The 20893-nt window shown below is 38.4% G+C and overlaps 1 protein-coding gene across 3 annotated transcripts; it reads right to left on the bottom strand.

Moving 5' to 3' along the window:
* Window positions 1-1638: 1638 nt before the first annotated feature.
* Window positions 1639-17384, bottom strand: UBXN2B (UBX domain protein 2B). Of its 3 annotated transcripts, none has more exons than XM_074577073.1 (9): window positions 17160-17384; window positions 14844-14944; window positions 12328-12399; window positions 10601-10760; window positions 9982-10059; window positions 8515-8624; window positions 7921-8058; window positions 5438-5599; window positions 1639-3291 (listed from the first exon to the last, which is right to left on the bottom strand). In XM_074577073.1, the coding sequence occupies exons 1-9, from the start codon at window positions 17286-17288 to the stop codon at window positions 3129-3131; spliced, it is 1113 nt and encodes a 370-aa protein (XP_074433174.1). In that variant the 5' UTR covers window positions 17289-17384; the 3' UTR covers window positions 1639-3128. The 3 variants fall into 3 exon arrangements, with proteins under 3 accessions (XP_074433174.1, XP_074433175.1, XP_074433176.1); XM_074577075.1 differs by having other exon boundaries at window positions 3051-3347; window positions 17160-17316; XM_074577074.1 differs by lacking the exon at window positions 12328-12399 and having other exon boundaries at window positions 17160-17316.
* Window positions 17385-20893: the final 3509 nt, after the last annotated feature.

Here is a 20893-nt window from a genome sequence, read left to right as displayed (position 1 = left end):
CCAAAGTGGTGTAAATAGTTCTGCTGCATTGTTTTCCCACTGTCATCCAACTCCTTTCCAGGGCCAGCACTTTCCAGGCTATTGGTGTCTTTCACAGTTGGTTCCAGATCCGTAACTTGACATTTGGCTGTATTAAGGATGCAGTTGATAGGATTATTACAGTTCATTAAATGTTCATCATAGTTGCTGCCTGCTGTTGTTTATCATTGCACTAATCTTTGGGTTTTCAGTTTATTTTCAAATATTTGATGAGCAGTCCTACTTTGAATCTCTTCAGGAACCCATTACAACTATATCCATCCCATAGAAACACCACAAACTGACTGCTTTTGGCGTGCCATAAATTCAGTTTTTATTATTTCAGACTCTTGCTGCTGACTGTCTCATCTGCCCATAGAACAGCACCTGTCTACGCTGAGGCCTGTCAGGCTTAATCAGCACGAGCAAGGGGAAGGTTCAACTCCGGGTCTCTTCTCCCTGCACAGAATAATACAATTTAAAGATCAAGGGAGCTTTAGCTTAGTGCAAGCAACTAAGCAGGGAGCTTAGTAACAGCACCTCTCAGTGCTTCCATGCTATTCCTTGGTTCATTTAATACTGGACAGATTTTCAGCAAAGCGCAAGAACAGCATGATATAGCTGTTAATATATGCTAATTGCACAAGTGTGTCCAGTAGTTAGATTAAACTAGAATGTTTACAAACATCTCAATACGCTGCTGAAAAAAACCCAAACCCAAAAAACTAACAAGGCTGATTGTGTTTACCCAGAATAAATGTTTACAAAGATGGGAGCAGTATCAAAAAAAAAAAAAAAAAAAAAAAAAAAAGAGAAACCACAAGTATTCAGGTGCAGGGAGATTTCAGGTGCAGGGAGATTTTAAGAGAAAACATTCAGTTTTGGATTATTTGGCTCTTGGGTGATAAAGGATTTCTGGGAAATACAAGCAGAGGTAAAGCCTGAGCCTTTTCTAAGCTGCTGTGAGGGAAAGATCATCATCCTCTACCAAGTTACTTCTCCCTTGTTTCAGTCTCCCTTCTCCCTTGTAGCCAGTCTTAACTGCATATCCACATAGGGCTGTATTCAAAGAACTGGTTTGTGCCAAAAATGCCAACGCGTTAGCTACAAGAGTGAGAATTTAACGTTAATGAAAGGTATGACATAAAGTTACGAGACAGAAGATTCTACAGGTTTTAAAGTACTGAGAAGCAGGAAAATACATAAACACGAGCATTGATACGTTTGCTACCAAACACTAAAGTTTAACAGATATTTGAAACAAAGAGATTGTGAAAATATGCAGTTGTGGTTTTTGGCATAATAAGAGGGGGAAAAAACCCAACGATTTAGTTAACCACTGTCCTTCATACATCAGTGTTTAATTAATAATGGTCTTCAGAAGTAATAAGCGATGTAACTTTGTCTATATTCTGAAATATGCCCAAAACACAGATTGCTCAAGATCGATGCCACAATACTGACTTTGGCCTTGCATTTATATAGAGAAGTGCTAATATATAAAATATATGCATAGGAAGTGTCCATTCCTTTCCACTTAGGCTTAAATATTTGGCATGCAACACAATCACCGCTTCATCACAACATAAATTGGGAAGAAAACAAGATTTGTTGACTATGGTCTTTTTAGCTTAAAACTTTAATTACTTAGCATGTGAAATGAGTTATGAATAAAATCATGCAGATATTCACATTACAAAACAAAATACTTCAAATACAATTGCACATTTAAAATTTAGTCAAATATCTACTTTGAGGTAAAAATGTAAGATTAATCAAATATACGGAGCAATTATAAGCTTAGCATAAATAAATTATTGATATTTTCAGAATAAAATAATCAGTGAAAACAGCATTTTTAACACACATATTGGTACAGAGATACAGCCCATTTACCCTCCTTCAGAGTGTGATCCACTCATCTGATATAAAGCCACAAATACTATAAAATTGCATACTACTAAAGCACAGCAGCCAGTTTGCCTACAACATAAGATTCCTACCTGCATACTGCAGTGCAGGGCCAAGTTATTTGAAAAAATATATAATTTCAAAGATTAAAGGGTTTAATTATACAGCATCCAAACAAGTATACTGAAAGCTGCACAATCAAATCCCCACTGAATACTAGAAAACGCCTTTGGCCAGAATTCCAAATATAAAGACCTGAAATTCAGGTCAAAAATAGGTGACCAATTAACACGTCTACTTTTGTGCATACGAGTGACAGCATAAACAAGTTCTGAGTCTGTGCACCTCAATGGATTTTTTTGTTTGGGGTTATTTAAGTTACTGTTCATGTGAAGAAACATGTAGCTGCACAGGGTTAAACTGCATATTCAGTGACCAGATGTCTACTCTCATGAAGTCTAAATCACAGCATTTCTCCAGATGACAGTGGACTCTCCAATTTCTTTAACTTCAAGAAAAAAAGTCATACTTATTTTCACAAGTAGAACAACTAGAGTACAAATGAGAACAATCTACTATAGTCTGCAACAGCTGAGGTTTGCATCTCCTGAACTGATTCACTCATATGAGCAACAATACAGGGAAAACTACATAAAAAATAGAATATAAATATTATACTGCACCATGAAACACTACAAACAGAATATACAAAAATTATATTAGGGCATTAATTATCTGTCAACCTATTAAACAGAACACCTTAATATTACTACAGATTGGAAGGTAAACATAACCTACAGGCTTAGTTTTCACATGGCTGTTTGTCAATGCAGCATAAAACATTTCCATAGTGCAAATCTTACCAACTGTATGAAAGATACTATCCCCCTCAGAAAAATGCTTCTCCCCCCACCCCCCTCAAAATAACAAAGAGTCATTTCACATTTAGTACAAGATGTGGTTTGAAACATACTAACATACGGAAGCTTAATTTTAACACCGAAAAAAAAGGTTAAACAATGTTGAGAAATTAAAATTAAAAAGTTAGATATGCTATAGCTGGAAGACATGAAACCCAAAAATCTGATCCGTGGAAGTGAGGGAATAAAAAGATGCTGATCTTTTCTTTTTTTCATCTGTTGGAATCATATTGTATGACGATGCAGCACGCTCCCTATTTTGTACCAACAACTGTAAGATTACTTTAGTTGCTGAAGAATCACAGTGTTCAGTATATCTGCTTCTTGTAGAGTCAGGCTTTCATCTGTCAGCTCTTTATTTGGAAAGGTAGTCACAAGAACAAAATCAGTTGTTGCAAATGCTGGACGGGACTGGATAATGAAATCTCGAATATCCTTAATCCTGTGGAAAGCATATGGACATGAAAACTTTGTATGATTCCATTTTGACATAAATCTCTGAATATTAAGATGATCAGAGAATACAAAACCTTCTAACAGCCTAAACCATTTAATATGTCCTGTTGATTTTACATTTCCATTTGATCGAGATGACTAATGGGTTTAGCCTAGAATTTTTTTTGCTTCTTGCATAAAAAAACTTAAAAATTAAAATGAATGCTGCTTGTTTTCTCAAATAACAGAAATAATATTTGTAGCAGAATTATATTGCAAACTGACAATTAACACAAAGTCAAGTAATTTCAACACCAGGTGTCAAAAATTTCACTATTAATTAGTATATTCCAAAAAGGCTAAGTTATTAATGCAAGGAGGAATCTTAAAATATATGGTGACAGTGATGAGAAAGCAGAGGGGAAATATTAACGCGCTTCAAAAGCAAGAGGTTTCCCCTACATCAGCAGTATAACAAGAATAATTTAGTTTTATAAGACATGGATGAAAAATAAGATTTTAGAGATAAAAACCTGAAATTTTATGTTTCTGCCTATGACAGTAAGTAAGCTGAGAATAAATCTTTGAAGATCTATTGTAACTAGTAAGTAGACAGATTTACTGTGGCCAAATAAGCAGGGCCTTCAACTTTCTACCAGTCTTCAAGGCTTATGACACAAGCAGTGCACTTTAGTAGCTGATTTTGATCATACATATGGCAAGTATAACTAAAAAGATTCACATCCAAGAGAAAATTAATAATGATGAAAATAAGCTTCTGTCAACACACCCTTGGTCACAGATGTTACTGGGAAGTTTACCACTTCTACCCTTTCATGCAGGCAGAAGAAAACACATCACGGCTACAGAGGCTCCAAATAAGCCCTACTGTTTATCTAAGTCACTTCTCCAGCCGGTTCTGTGAAGAAAGGATCTGGGCCTGTACTATTAGTGTACATTACCAGGTCTGCAAAAATATGTAAAATTATTGCTGTATCTTCCTCCCTATCTTGGCTAAAATTGCCTTATTGTGGTCTGTGTATGTTGTCAGGTGAAGAAAGCTGCACATTGGCTCTGCCCTTATTCTGAGTGAGAAGGAAAAAAAGGAAACGTGAACTCTCCATATAACAATATTAACATGGAACTGGGTCCACGCTAAGACCACCTCCAAGGCAGGATTCAAGCTCAGTTTCAGCTGCGTTCTAACACAACAGTGCAGATTTCAGATCAAAGCTGGCTTGAATCCTGCTTGCTGTGAAGCATGGGTGGAACTACTGCCCAAATCTCTGCCCTCTGCCCAAAGTTCTCTCAGCCACACAGTGCAAAGCAGAGCTTTGCAGAACCTTGCACTAACACAACCTCTTAGGCAAATAAACAGGGTTGGCCAACACCGTTTGTGGCAACGCCCCAACAATGTCAATAAAACTGATGGCAAGCTCTAATCAGCAAACTACTAACAGACCTAAAAAACCCACCAAGTTCACAGGCTGCCAATTCTTAGAAGATGGCCACCCAAAACAAAACAAAGGTTGGTTCTCATTATTATGTCCAGCTGACATGCCAGATTTGCAAATGAGCATGTTATGCCCACACACCCTTCTGCATATGGGCTGCAGACTACACTTATAACCCATGTTATGTTGAGTCACAGTCTCAAGTGTAATGAGGTAGAAAGCTGGAGCTCTTCATTATGGGCAACAGGATTTCTCTGCCTGTAGTGTGGACTATATTCCAACTGAGAATATACTCCACACCTTGCAATATAATGCCTTCACCGTGCCATCCGATTCAGCCACACGCTCCTCCCAAGAAGAGTCCAGGGCTGGGATGACTACATAGCGAGGCTGTCCGGATTTCAGTTGCCCTGAGAACAGTTATGGCTGGTACCGTTTCCTTACAAATCATGGGACATAATTGGTCATAAAGGTTTGTGACTTTGCAATTATAAAATATCTTGTGTTTCCAAGTGACAGAATTTTGCTTTGGCAGTCAATTTACCAGTATATCTATGTTATGAAAATGACACAGACCTACAGCATTTCAGTGGAACTGTATTTTCCCCTTTTTGATGTCTTGCTGATATTCATTTCATGACAAAACGCAAACTTATCAAAATAGTTATGGTTACCTACATTGAGGCAGAATCAATTTACCTGTGTGCTTGATTAAATCTTTGTATTAATCGGCTTCCATCTGCTAATCTAATTTGAATTTTAGTTGCTGGCATGGAATCATCAATCAGAACAGGTGCATTAAGAATGGATTTCTCCTCCTCTTCTGGGGAAGAAGGTGTGCTGACTATTTCAGGTGTAAGGCTAAAGGATTGGAAAAAAACCCAAATAAACTCAATGTCACTAATGGAGTCAAATCAGAACTGAATAACGTTTCAGTTTTCTTTTTCATTGAATGACTACCATGCATATCTAGTACAAATAAGCAATGAAAATCCTCTCAAAGTTATCTGAACTAAGTATACACATAGCTTTTCTCATAGACACAAAAAATGTTTTTGTAGTTTTATGTCAATGATTGCAATATTTCATATTTATTTTTCTTATAACTGTGCATATCATTACACTTGCATGATTTTAAATAGGTAATCAAGTATAAACAAAACTATCTTTGTTTATGCTTACAGAGCATGAAATGACAGTCTTCTATACTGAGATTTATATATCATACCTCCTGGACTATATTAAAAAATAATCATGTACCATTATAGTGCACTAAACTGACCCAACCTGCTTTAGTAATTGCTTCCAGGAGCACTACTTCATGATTCTGGGCATCCTTCACCCTTTTAGAGCACAAATTATATTAACAGGTAATTGATATCACCACATAGTAAGCGTGGAATTTTTTACAGTTAGTATAAAAAGAACATAAACCTGATTTGAGATAACCATTTGGCTGCTCCTTTTATTGCTTACATACCTGAAACTTCATAAGCTAGCAAAACAAACAAAAATGCCACACAACAGGTGGGCACATTTTCCTACATACAGAACATCTCCTCTTCCCCACCTATTTTCTTTAATAATCTTCAATAATCTAAGCAAGTGCTTAGGTGAATAAGTTATTATATACAGTTGTTCCCTATGTCACCCCTACCAGAGCTTACCACATTCTCAGTTTCTGAGTACATTGCCTCATTTTTAAAAATATGAAATATAGTTAAAAACCACCTACCGAATTAAATTACTTGCAGAAGCAGACCAGTAATACCTTTTTTTGGCAACCAACCATATTACATGAATAAATGCAATCATGAACAGAAAGTATTCACAACTCAACAGCTGATCTCAAGTCAGCTGAAAAAGATGCTAAAAAGCCTATAATCGTTATGTGAAAAAGCTGATGATTGGCAGAGCTGAGGTCACATTTACTGTTTACTCTTACTGACCAACTTAGAGGTGAACAGAGATTATGCACTTTTGGGCAAAGTAGCCTGAAATGTTCAGTCACAGAATGAATTTTGGCGCATTCTGTATCAGTTCAATTGAATTACACACGTTAGAGTTTTAACAGCATCAGCCTACCCTTGCACCGGGACAGCAAATGAAACAGAACCAGGTGTAAGCTTTTCTAAATCATTAAATTTCAGGGGGTTTTACTACATATATGAAGTTTCTACTGTAGTTAGAAATGACACTAGAATTGAAGGAAGTGAAGGCTCCAATCAGAGGTTAAAAGTTGAGCCTCTCCTCTCCCACAATCCAGGCTTTGCAGTGTTATTTCATTTAGGGGAGCAACAACTGATTTCTCTGGTTGTTTGCTTTGAAAAAAACCCAGCTCCTACTATAGATTTTTGCAGCACCATTTCAAGTTTTAATCCAATCCTAGTAAAAATTGAGAGACTTTGATACAAATTATTGCCCATTTATTTGAATCAAATTAAAAGAAATCAGTTTATCAAATTATTTCTCTTTCTTAAAGCTAACAGACTTGCCTTGTATAACTTATAATGATTGACTGTTTACAAGGTTATATTTCAGGACAGTATGTCTGCTGCTTCATTCCAGAAAAAAAATATGGGAGTTGCTCCCATACAAAAATATTTTCCATCAGGATTAAGTCAGGCATCAGCCATACTGCTGCAATAGCATCTTCTATTCCCTTTGTGATGATCCCAGTAATAAAAGACGACATGCACTGCAGCTAAACCAGAGCAGAGTGTACCCTTACTGGCCAGTATCGTATTATAACTAAGTTCTGCCTGTTCCTCACTAAACGGGGAAGAATTCATTTGGGTCTGCTTCCTCTATCAGTACAGTACAATACTAATCACCTTTCAGCTTCCTTTGCTCCCATTTTAAACACAGATGAAGTTAAAAAGTAAAAAAAAAAGATAGGCAAAATTATATGCAAGAACAGGCACAAAAATCTCAGTCACAACAAAGCATCTAGCAAATCTCTGAGCAGTTCCAACAGAGGGTTAAGACTTAACTTTTTTCAAAATTACACATAAACTTTCATGATTACTGGTGACACTGAGATCAGGCCTGAGACTTGGGGAACAGAATAATTTTATATTGCTTTTGTCATGCGATTGGCTTCTCCATCAGGCTCCTAATTGATTAAATACAGCTTTAGAAATAGCATATGAACACAGAACAGAAAACCTAGTGGTTTTTACCTTCCAAGTTTTTGCCCTTCGCCACTGAAAGCTTTGAAACGCAGTCTAGGCTTCACATACTCCTGTTCTTGGTGGTCTTCCATATCCAAATTAACCTGGCCACCATGAACAATCCGCTGCAATTCCACAGGAATTTCCCTTAATTCCAAAAATAAAAGTTTCCCAATTATTTTCTGAACTGCAATACAAAATTACATAAAAACCTTACACAGTACAATATGAGTTGATACTATTAGTATGTTTACTTTAAAAGTCATAGACGTCCAATTTTTTTATGAATTGATTTCATCCTAAAGGAATTAAAAAAAAATAAAAATCAGTGAGCTGACAGTCAAAACCTAGAGCGTAATGACAGTCAAAACCTGGAAAGTGCTAACAAAACATGTGAAACTAAAAGCATCCTGTAACAAGTAAAATTCAGAGTTAAACCACCAGAAGGAACCAAAGCGTTCCAAATTTTGAAATGCCCCATGCATTTGATGACAAACACAGAATATATTTAATGGGTGCAGGCAGAGAAGAAGATGTGGAGAAAGAATTTTTCTTCACTTCACTTGAAAGACATACCTCAAAAAAGTTGCCATTTTAACTTACCCTCTTTTAACAGACTCAAGAAACTGAGCATTAGTTGGGTCCGAATAGGATCTCAATTCACCGTCATCTAAACTAAAGCCATTCCTCCACAGTTTCAGCAAAATTTGAACCTGTGAAGAAAAAATGTTGAAATAAAAAAAATGTGAAGACAGACAAATAAAGTAGTTCATTTTCATACAGATTATTTATACAATTTTTAATCTATACTTAACATATTATGCAGCAGACCACAAACAAGAACGCAAATGACAAAAGAACTGAGTGCTGCAATGTAACTATCATTGTTAGAATCCTTTAGAAAAAGCAAATAATAGTTACAGACTACTACCTACGTCAAGATCACTTTTACACTTGGGGAAAAAGAATCTCTTGGTCTGCTATCCATGATATACGAGATGATACAGCGACTGCGTAGTGAAATTCAGTGTTCCAATTACTTTCAAAACCAGTAAACATTTCTTGTTGATAAATGAAGAAATAAATCCATAAAATTATAAATTACTGCTGATACATCAGTTACAGTGAAAACTATTATTTCTTCAAATTATTACATGCTGAGCTCCAATAAAGTTGATACTAGCTCCATTTGGTTCAAATGTTAACAATCCTGGAAACTAGCCTCCTTCACTCCCTTCTTATTTTCCTGTGTTACTGCACTTCCAACCAGAGCCTGCACTTCCTTTCCCTGCAGCTGCCCTGCAGTCCAGCACACCCAAGTTTCACTAGCCAGCAAAACTGACCTTCCCTTAGAAAACTCTCCCTGCCCCCAGTTATGGTAACCCCACTGCAATAGGCTCAGTACAGCTGGCTATTACTTAGAGGGTAGAAGGATTATTTAAGAGGGTAGATGGCAACAGCTTCTGATGTGACGTGATAGCGCGCCCCAACCTGAACCACATCCTTTGGCCTTACTCATTGTTTTTTTTTCTAGATAAGCTTAACATTTGCTCTAGCCATTCACTCAAATGGCAAAGTGTAGAGAACTTTATTTTTCCCCATCCTCTCCCTCACTTTCTCCTTTTTAAGTGAGAGGAAAGGCAGGCCAGACAATTTTCAAAAGGCCTCTAACCTGCTGCTTCACCACATCCACACCCTCCAGTTTGAGGCTGGCTACTGTGCAAGCCACAACAAGAAACAATTCCTAACTTAAGAAGATTAAAATGTTAGCATAGCTAAGAGAATGCAGAACAACAGCTAGAGGAAAGTAACTGAAAGGAATGTCTGCTAAGAATTTCAAGGAAATTTATGTCAGAAAATTCCACAGTGGAGGCCTTAGAGGTATCCGATGAGTATCTGTCCTCTGTGGACACTTTTGCTTTAACAATTTCTACTTAACACATATCTAATATTTAGATATTAATTTTTTCTCATAGACATGGTTATAGTAATAGTGACATTTCAAGCTGTAAACATCATTAAGCAGACATCTGTTGGAGATTGTTTCCTGCTATTCAGAATTTTACTTACATCTTGATTTTCTCCATATATGTATTCAGAGTGCTTTTGTGATGAGTCACCCAATCTATATCCACCACCAGAAAATGACTGGAAAAAAAATATATAGAAAAGCTTATTGAAATAAGTATCTGAAATAGTTTATTAATATTCCTACCTCGGTGGAAATAAAAGCATCAGCAAGCTTGCTTCTGTGATAAAAAGCAAATACACTGTTCTAACTTGTATACTGTCTAAGTGGAAAATTATACCTAGTAACCATAATCAGGCTAAGCAGGTTTTATGTAATGTATTTCAGTTTCTAATCTGTACGGTTTTTCAAACATTAGTAATTCAACAGATAAGGAGATTTTGATTGTGATGCAACTGCAGTTTATTTTTTTTTTAATCAATTTTAATTAAAAATAAAGCGAATAATTCCAGTTCAGGCTGATTTCTAAAGATTTCCCCTGCAATTGTGTGGTTCCTCCCTGCTTTATTTTCTAGAGCAAGCTATCTGAGCACAGATAATACACAACTGTGTATCCTCTGCTATTCGCAAGCCACAAAAACGTGTATTTGCTCTCATATGGTTAGACGAGTTTCAGAGAGACAAATGTAAATAGAGATCAAAATATGTTTTAACTTTTACCTTAGCTTTACTGAAATCACCAGATGCTCTTGCGGCTTCATCTAATGGGACAGCCCCGTGTTCTCTTGCTTCCTTGAAGAGTTCAGCAACAATTTTACTTGGATTATTAGAAGCCCCAGAAATCTGTAGTTCTCTATATTCCGAGTCACCTGAATAAAATCTTTAGAAGAGTAATGTTCATAAGCAACAATGCTTTAAACGACAAGCAAAATTTTCCTCTTCCCATCAAAAGAAAAAATAATTAACCAACAAAGAATCAAATTCAGAACAAAACCTTTGCATTCTGATCACAGAAATGTTACACTTGGCTTTGACCTTCCCAGCAATCCAAGCAGCACTACTCCAAAGACATTTGACTAGCAAAACTACCTAGGTGCCTTCTGGAACAGATCCCAGAGGTTAGGGGCAAAGGCTATATGTTTAAGTGAACACAGTCCTGTTGCAGCCATGGCTTTACACACCTCATCTTATGTGGATGCCGTCTGCTCCCAGAAAGACCAGTTTCCTCAGGGGTGTCCTGTGCATGGGACTGTGCCTGGGCTGATTAGAATAAATTCACAACTAACACTGCCTTGGCACAGCAAGCGTAGAATTTTGTTGGAAAACTCAAACAGTGCCACAATTTGATCTTTAAAGATCTAATATACTTCAATTCCTGCCAATGTCAGAAATGGAAAGTTTTTAAGAAATTTAATTAACCTTTCAAGGCATTTTAAAATCAGCAGAAACTGCTGTGAAAGCTATTTTTGTGCTCTTTTTCTTCAACACAGCCCCATTTCTAGGTCTTGAAGATAAAAGGTTAAACTACAAATAATTCTGTTGAAAACTGTATCTGCTTGACTATGAAGATCAAGATATTCCTTGATAATTATCTTGAGGAAGGCGCTCTAAGTCTCTAAATACCAGTGGAATACATGCTGTAAAAAAAATCTATATATAAATACAAAACCTAGCAAACTTTAAAGTGTTTTGGTTTTGACTATAAGAAGCACTTATAATAAACAATTTCAACTTTCCTTAACTTTTTACTTAACCACTTGGGACAAGGCAGATCATGCGTGAGAGACATGCGAAACTGTCTCTCAAGCCAATGTCTTCAAAATGCTCTTGATTCCACCATATTTTACAATTACACAAGATCAGCAGTGGGTATGTTACAAACAAAGGCGCTGTTCCAATCGTACTGCTTTTATGATGTCACATAACTGACAATCCCTTATTATCAACTCTCCTCTGTACATAAATCTGTATTTATTATCCCAATTGCCATTTATATGGAAAATCTTTGATTATTAGATTTAAAAGAATTATAGTGGTAAGGAGACAAAACAAGAATTCTCATCAGAGCTTGTATTCAAGAAAGAAAGGAAGTACTCAAATATTTGAGTATTAGATACACAGAACAATTCAGGATGTTTGAGAAAATGCAAAAAAGCTTCTGAATCCAAGCATAAATTACAACCGTTACATCCATCCAGTCACGTGTTAAGGCATTAACAGGTCCTAAATGACTACAGCCAGATTCTGCTAATCATAGTTTTACTACAGGAGTGTACGACTAACACTCTAATAAGTCACATAGAGTCTCTGCAATTACTAGCTCTTTGCAGGACAGACTTAACTGACACACATTTTGAAAAACGGGGGGGAGCAAAGTGTGAATGTCACAAAAAAACCCAATTACTTCCACAATTGTTAAATGATATTTTTTTTTGTTTTAAAAATACCTTTGGTTTTCTTTGTCATCGCTCATGCTTCTCTCTGGTTTTCTCAACCTTCTAAGAGAATCAATTTTAAGACTGCCAAGAGAATAAAAGAAAATGTTTGAGGATGACTGGTACATACACTTCAATAAGTACTTCGTATCTAACTTCTGAAACTGCTTATTTTTCAAAAACAGAGAATATCGAGTTGTTGGGGTTTTTTTTGTTCTCACCACACTTTTTTTTGGCCACAGCATATAGCCATGGATGCTGCTCAGTGAATAAGCAGGAAAGAGCACATGTATAGCAGAGGCATTTTGCAGTAACAATTGGACTAGATGATCATTGTAGGTCTCTTCCAACTGGACTCTTCTGTTCTATTCTAGCATAGGTTATGCAGAATTCTGCTTTACGCCACTAGTGGTCCCACAGATAACACAGGTAATAGGTAAACTCAACAGATGTTTCAGAATCCAGTTTACCAGAATTAATTACACTTCAAATTCTTTCCACATTTTATCTGGTTTTGTCAAAAGGTAAGCTGCCTAACAAAGTCGACATTGGCTTTTTTTGATGTCCTGGAGTCCCTGCCTATGAGGAACCTAAAAACTAAAAAGTAGTCGTTCTCACTTCTATTTTACACAATTTTAAAAATACGTTGAATGGCAACATCACAAAAACTTTCAAAAGATGATTAAAATGTAGAATCAGATTCTGTTTTACGGTAGGGACAGATTGATAAACTACCATAGGACAAGCTAGGGTTGTTAGCTTGCAAAATGCCAGGAAAACCTGTATGGATATATGCTGTTATCCTGTAGTACTTGATAATAAAATTCATTAATGCCAGATGTGTATGAGGTACCTGACTACCATGGGATAAGACCATACATACAATCTACTACATGAGTAATGTCAGATCACTAGTTCAGATTTATGTACTTTGTCTGATTACTATACCTTTGAAATCAAGGTGTAGCAGAGCAGGCCGTCACTTTTTAAAGTATCAGTGTCAATAAAACAATGCAATTCTACATCCCAGTGAAGGATCTGCTTCTTATTACTTTCTCAGAAAAAATGTATTGTTATGGACTTAGGTCATGGGCACTTGAAACACTTTAATCTCTTCTATTTTCTCCCTTTGTCGCATTGTAGGTTTTGTGGGGCTTCTATTTTTGTGCCAATAGTCTTGAGTTTCAAGGAGCTTGCACAACATGACAGCATATATAATATGGCACTTGCTCCAACACAGCCCATAGACATTCTTCTATACCTGCAACTGTGGATGGCAAGCTGACTAGATGACTTCAAGAGCAGATATGTTTCCTTGCAATTAATACACTGTTCATCTGAGAACCAAACGAAGCCTACTAAAAGAAAAATCTCATTTTGGATACCATGCAAATAGCAGCCATCTCTTCTTTCTCAGACAGACTCCAGTATGATTGCCAACAAAGAGCAAGTGTTTGCCAACAGCTATCACACTGAAGTATGTGAGATACTGTATTGCAGCTTTCCCTTAAGTTGGAGTGGGAAGTTGTAACTTCATGATAAGTCTTGGTAAATGAAGCCGTTTGCTTTATTTGTTCATAAACTGTGCTCTATGTAGCTGATTAGTCAACTTGAATGGTTTCACCAAAACAAACAAAAACACTCACCAAAAAGCTATTATTTTCCAAGTGTCACACACTGTGCTAAAATCCCTCTTCCTGAAGATCTGCATTTGCAGATGCACTTGAAGCATGGCTTTGGTGACTAAGATCTTTTCTGCTGCTTAACCTCCTTTAAAACAGAGATCCATATTGGCAGCAGCAATTGAAAGAGAAGCCAAATACAAGACAGTAATGTTGTAAAGACTTATCTTTTTTAAAATGATTTAAATAAGAATTAATTAAAAACTGGCAAGATTTCTTTATAAAAAAAATTAATACTGCATTGAATCTTCAAATGCCTGCAAACACTGCAGGCCAGCAAACGTTGGATTTATACATAGGTACATGTCTTCCTTCCACCTGCCAAACCCAGACAAATTAAGAAGCTCTTCTTATTTCTCTCTTCCCATAGGAGCCTTTCTAATGAACCTACTAATGATTTTTCAAATTAATATTTGTCTCATCAGGTACTGACTTAAGCACAACACTCAAAGCAGCTCACTTGCCAAGATTCACACGAGCTACTGCTTTGCCGAATTTTGAAGAAGCAAAGAACTGCAGTATTTTTCTGATACAGCAAATTTCCAAATTATGTCTGTGTAAACAAAGAACAACACTGCATTTCACTTATAGCATCTTAATCTTATCTGAAGTGGGTTTAAAGTGTTTTGGAATGCCGTATAGCACAAAAGCTCCTAAATAAATAGAATTTAAAAAACATTCGGAGAAGACACAGACTATGCATTATTACAGGGATTCACAATTCCGAATTATGAACCGCTGTAAATTGCATTTTATACAAGGAGGAGATCAAGTAAGCATGACAAAGTTTTGCGAGCTCATACAGTACCTATTCAACACATTTCTGAAGTACAAAGCACATCTTACCTCTGTGATACTTTTGTGTTACTGATCTTTGTAGTCGTTGGTTTGTCAGGACACAATGACTGCCTTTTAGCTTCATCTTCATATAACTCTGCCAAGGCTAACTGTAGGAAACAAAACTCTTATTAGAAGTCTGTAACTCCAGAACTACATATGGAACAGAAACCAGACAAAAACTAATGCAAAATGCACACATGACCAGAAAAATCAGAAACATCAACATAAGAAACCCCAACTACTTCTCTAAATTCAAACTCCTTTCTGTTTTATGAAAAAAACACACAATGCTTAATACCATTGTGACTTGGAACTTGTACTCTGCTGTCATTTGGTTCACACTGCTACACTAACTGCATTCAGCCTGTAGTAGATTCAGAATCACAAGAGTATATGCACATGCATGTAGTAAGCATCATCTCATTAATGTTAATAAATTGCAATAAAGTTGCCTGGTAGCCCTCTGATAAGACTGGGGAGCAAATAATAAATTTTACAAGCATTTTACATAGAAATAGAAAAAAACATAACTCAAATGAGATTGTACTAGAATTAAGAACCAATTCAGCCTTGCTGTCTTGAATTCAAAATATCATTGTGAATACTTTTTTTTAAAAAAAAAAAAAAAAAAAAGAAAAGTTTCCCAAAGGTTCTCCAAATGCTGCAAGTTCATTTTTAGGAAGTTGTGCAAGGCGCATCTAACGTGTCATTTTTAGCAATCTTACTTTTGTCCTGAATAACACTCTACTTTGTTTGTCAAATCATCCTTAATTTTGTCCCCGAACTATTTTGTTCACACTACGCAAGTGATACTAAGGTTTTATCATACATACCAGAATAGGTACTAGGCTATAATTTCACTACAGTTTTATGCTGAAGGAATACACATTAAAATCAAATGAAACATCGTCTGTCCTTCAAAACACACTGCTATGAACACATGACATTAATCTCATATTATTGTGAGGCATTTTCTGCAGGGGAACAATATGAGCTGAGGAATTATACCCATTAAGAAAATTAAACTGAGTAACAAGACAGCTCAATAAAACCACTGAAGACCTCCATCCTATCTGAAGATACAAGCAAATATCTTTTAGATATGTAAAGCTGATGGAGTAAGTCATAGACAAGTCCATAAACAGACACTGAAAGGAACAGGAAAAGACCTACTCTGTACCATCCCTAATCCAGAGTTTAAGGGATGCTGAGGGAGCATAAAAGGGCCTGATCAGGCCTCTGTGCTTTCCTCATACCGCACTTCTTAAGGTGCCAAAACAAATCAAGTACTGAGCTAGACAGATGGATGGATGGTAGCTACTCTTATCCAGGACGGTACTTCTTTGGTTTTTAACATTTTATCAATAATCATCTACCCAAAACACCTGTCTGCTTCAGTTGACTAACTAAAGACCTTACGAACAAAAAGTACTAACACAGACTTTGTTACTGTTACATATTGTAGCAAAGTTAATCTCAGCAAGAACCTACGAAAATTCCAAATAGTAACCAAGAAAAAAGAAAACTATATCCATCTTTCTCTGTCAATTAATGTACAATTAAATAAAATAGGGGCAGTTTCAGTTACCAAAAGATTCACCTCCTTTCCAATCAATTTGTTGATAAAATATTTTCAACCTTCATACAGTTTCAAAGTCACACACACAAAAGAAATACTGCTAAAAGTGTCTGCAATTAAACATTTAAGTATCTGCAGAGTAACATTTTGTGATCACACAACTCTCTCGAAACTTTAGGCCTGCAAACGTGGGAAAAGATCTTGTCCTTAGCGTAAACCTGGGAAAAGATCTTGTCCTTAGTCTTACACCACTTTTGCGGAGACTGACGTTTTCATGCGGCGGAAAGACACTCCTACCAAATAATCGGGAAATACAATGGCGCCAAAAGAACTACAAACACAGTTAAAAGCCCAGCGCTGAAGTGTCGGGAGAGCCCTTCCAGTTCCCTGGAGAGCTGACCACCGCACACTCTGACCGACCACCGCTCCCTACAGTGCCTACTCCTCTTTCAGAGGAGCCCTTCCCTTCCCAGCCCCAAAAAGGGGGGGGTGTGTGGGAAAACAAGAAAAAAACAGAAGGCGACAGCCTCTGCTCAGAGGCCCAGTCCTGCCTGGCTACGGGGGGGGGAGCCCCGACTGGCAACGAGAGGGGCGGGGGAACGGCTCACCGGAGGGGCGGCCTGGGGGAAGGCCGAGGCGCCCCTGAGGGGAGCCGGCGCTCCGCTCCGCTCCGCCCCGCTCGCCTCGGCCCGGCCCGGCCCCGCCCCGCGGAGGGAGCGGGCCGCCCACCTCCGCCCGCTCACCTGCAAATCCCTGGCGCTGGGCGGGCGGCCGCTGCTCCGGGGCTGCCGATCCCTCCGTCCACCGCCGACCGCCGCCGCCGCGGACACTTCCCCTTCCTGCCGGGCCGGACCTGTCCCGCCGTCCGCCATCTTCCGAGGGCGGTGGCGGCGGCGGCCGAGGGGCGGGGCGGGGCGGGGCCAGCGCCACGAAGCCCTTCCGCCGCCAGCAGCGGCTGCCCTGGCAACGGGAAGGGCCGGGCCGGCGTAGCCCCGCCCACCCACCGGGCCGTTGCCATGGTGACGGCGGGGCCTGCCGCCACCGAGGGTGCAGGCCGCACGGGGGACGGCGATCTGTCTGTCTGTCTGTCTGTCTGTCTGTCTGTCTGTTTATGTGTGTGTGCCCTCAGCCTGCCTTGCGCGGGAAGGATACTGTGCGTGCAGGGGCCCGGCCCTGTCCCTCCCAGCCGACGCACAGAGGAGGTTGGGGGAAACGTGGGGGTTGCCCGCGGCCTCCTCGCCACACCTGGTGATGGAGGAAGGCTTTTGTCCGCTGACAGGCCTGGGCCTTGGTGGAGACCGGCAACCTGCACTCCACGATGTCCGCCCAATGGCCGGAGTGGGAATTTCTGTCGACTTTTACACGCAAGGCTCTCTGCAGAACTGTAAATTACCATTGATAATCGATGAAACCGAACAGGGTTTTTCGCTTAAATGCTTAAGCAAACTTGGAGGAGAAAGGGCTATCAGCCTGACAGACGGCGACTTTTAGTGCTCGAAGCAGTGCCTTGTGGGTGTCAAAATACCAGGCGGGTTTAAAAAGTGTGAGATTTTCTTTCTGACTCTTAAATATTGAGGATTAAAATTTTTTTCTAAATGTGGAAGTCGAGTTTGTCACTTTAATCTTATAGGATGAGATACTCTTAAACTTTGAAAAAACGTTGGCTATTTTGTAATAATTTTGTAGTCAGGTATCAAACTTGACAATGTCATCTTTCAGAAACTACAACTAGAAACTTAGAAGTAAAAATTTAGTGAAAGATCTCTGCTACCTGTAATGTGGTGGTTTGACCCTGGCCAGCAGCTAAGTGCCCACCCAGTTGCTCGATCCCTCCCCACCAGTGGGATGGGGGAGAGAATAAGAAGAGCAAAAGCTGAAAACTCATGGATCTAGAAAAAGACAGTTTAATAGAGGAAGCAAAGCTCCGCACGCAGAACAAAATAAGGAATTTGCTACTTTCCACTAGCAAGCAGTTATTTAGCTACTTCATGGAAAGTAGGGCTTCGTCACACAAAATAGTTATGTGGGCAAACAAACACCATAACCACGAGCATCCCACCCGCCTCCTCTTCCTTTTCCTGCGCTTTTATTGCTGAGCATCATGCTGCATGGTATGAGATATGCCTTTGGTCAGTTGGGATCAGGTGTCCCAGCTGTGTCCCCTCCCAGTGTCTTACCCCCAGCGTACTCACTGTCTGGGCAGAGTGGGAACTTGAAAACCTGGATGCTGTGCAAGAATTGCTCAGCAATAGCCAAAGCACTGACGTGTTATCAACGCTGGTTTGGTCACAAACCAAAACCACAGCATTTATGGACTGCTATGAAGACAATTAACTCCATCCTAGCCAGACCCAGTACCATGAACTATTGAAATTTTGGTTGAATATTTTACATGCTAATCTGCAGTGAAATAAAAAAAAAGAGTGCTAGAGGTAAGACCTGGAATGACCCTAAATGTAACTAGTGAAGAGCAAGTAGTGTTTAAAAGTGGATGTTTTCAGTTTCCCAAGAACAAATGTAAAGCAAAGAAAGCAAGCAAGCAGTAAAAGAAATCCTTAAAATAAATTCTCAGCAGACATTCGTATTTGCCATTTGCCATGGGGCAAGACATTGTGACAACCAGACTGACCGCAAGCACTTTGATATAAAGCACTTCTTTGATATAAACCAGGGGCTTTTATGTACAACGTGAAAGAAGTATTGATAATAGTTCAAATAGGAATCAATAGATCAGTTTCCAATTCGGTATTTCATCAAGATGTGGGTCCTTAGTATCTGCACACGAATAAATTATGTATATATTTTTTGTATAATATATAAAGAAATATAAAATGTATTGCATATATAATACATTTCACATAACTCCATATTCTGAACTATATCTGCTGATCATGTGTGCTTGTAAAGAACTCTTACTCTTTGCTTTATTTAAGAAAAAAACCCCAACCCTGAAAGGAAATAAGATTCCCCTTCAGTGCTCCTGTACTCAAAACCTTTGTGTGATGACTATGTCAAGAATAAAAATGTAGTCACATGTTGTTTCATTCATCCTTCCTTGGATTGATAAGTGGTGTGCAGCTGTTGTCTAAGTGAAAATGTCCTGTGGTGATACAGACTGAAGTAGCAGAGAGGACGTCTAAACTGTAATCGCTTTAAAATCCAAATAACTTTATTATGAAATCAGTTTTTTATAATTAGGTGTCCCATGTTTTGACAAGCATATCTTCCCTAAACATTGGCATTATTCCTGTCTGTCTTTCTCTGTGATTGCCTCCTCTTTGGTTATGGCTGCCAGCGATGTTTCAAGAGATCACCTGCATACAGATTAGCACATAATGTTTTTCTCAGTGAAATTTATACAGTCACAGACATCTGGAAATTTAAATCTGTCTATCCCAAGCAGTCATTTTAATTTGCATAGCATTATTATTGTGACCAATATTTTCTCGCACAGCTATAGAATTAAAACAGTTAATTGCTACCTGGCAGCTCTAGTTCCTTAATTAAAATTGGTCCTCTATTTTTCTTTGTGTCTGAAACACACTTCAATTATCCTAGATATTTTCTTCCTAGAGATTAAAACTAGCAGCATTTACAGTCTTCTCTTTGGGAATAACTCAGGTAACGGACAAGTAGTCTTTTGTTTTCAAAATCTCACTGCAGTCAGTGCATTCCAGAAGTAGATATAATTAAAATGCAAGTAAAAATAATGCCTGTCCTGGGCCAGGACTGGATTCCCAGCGTCTCTGGACTAGGAGAGCTAGCAGTGGGAGGGAAAGCTAGAAGTTGATATTGCCATGAAGCACACTTTGTCATTATTCTGAGAAGGCACAATATTGTTGCTGAAACTCTGAGAAGTGTCTGATTTAGAGGTCTGGTAACTGAGCAGGTCGAAGAGATTTTTAAGAGTTCAAGAGAGCGTTAGGAGTGAGGTTTTTGATGAAATCTCAGGATATCAGTAGCTCTTGAGGACATTCCACCATATTGATTCCACCACATTCCACCACGTTGATACTGTATTATTGCTACAACATTCACTGTGCCTCTCCAGCCTTTAGATTTTGAATGCCTCATTTATAGTTGACTTGGCTTCAGACAGCATTTCTGTGGTAAATTTCCAGGCTGAAAATATAGTGGGGTTTTTTTCTAACTAACGAAACAAAACCCACACTAGAGTTGGTGGAATGAAGATACACAAGATAAAAACTTTTAAAGGCACTTCTGAAGTCACAGTGAATTATAATAGCTTCTTGATTAGAAAACTTGTATCTTTCTTACTCAAACACCAGATAAATTCATGCTGATATAACATATTTATTTAAACCCATTTGCTTGTTTTCTGCCAAAAATGCATAGTCTTGTAAGACCGGTTTTGTGAGCAGTGGTCAGCAGCTAATTCCGTGGTTGTATTGCTTCTCCAGGAGCTGCAGTCCCATGGAGCTTGTGGTGGAAAAGGAAGTGTGCAATAGGGAGGAGG

The sequence above is a fragment of the Larus michahellis genome, chromosome 2, assembly GCF_964199755.1.
Source record: "Larus michahellis chromosome 2, bLarMic1.1, whole genome shotgun sequence".
Taxonomy (NCBI): domain Eukaryota; kingdom Metazoa; phylum Chordata; class Aves; order Charadriiformes; family Laridae; genus Larus; species Larus michahellis.
This window is presented reverse-complemented; position numbering and strand designations above follow the sequence as displayed.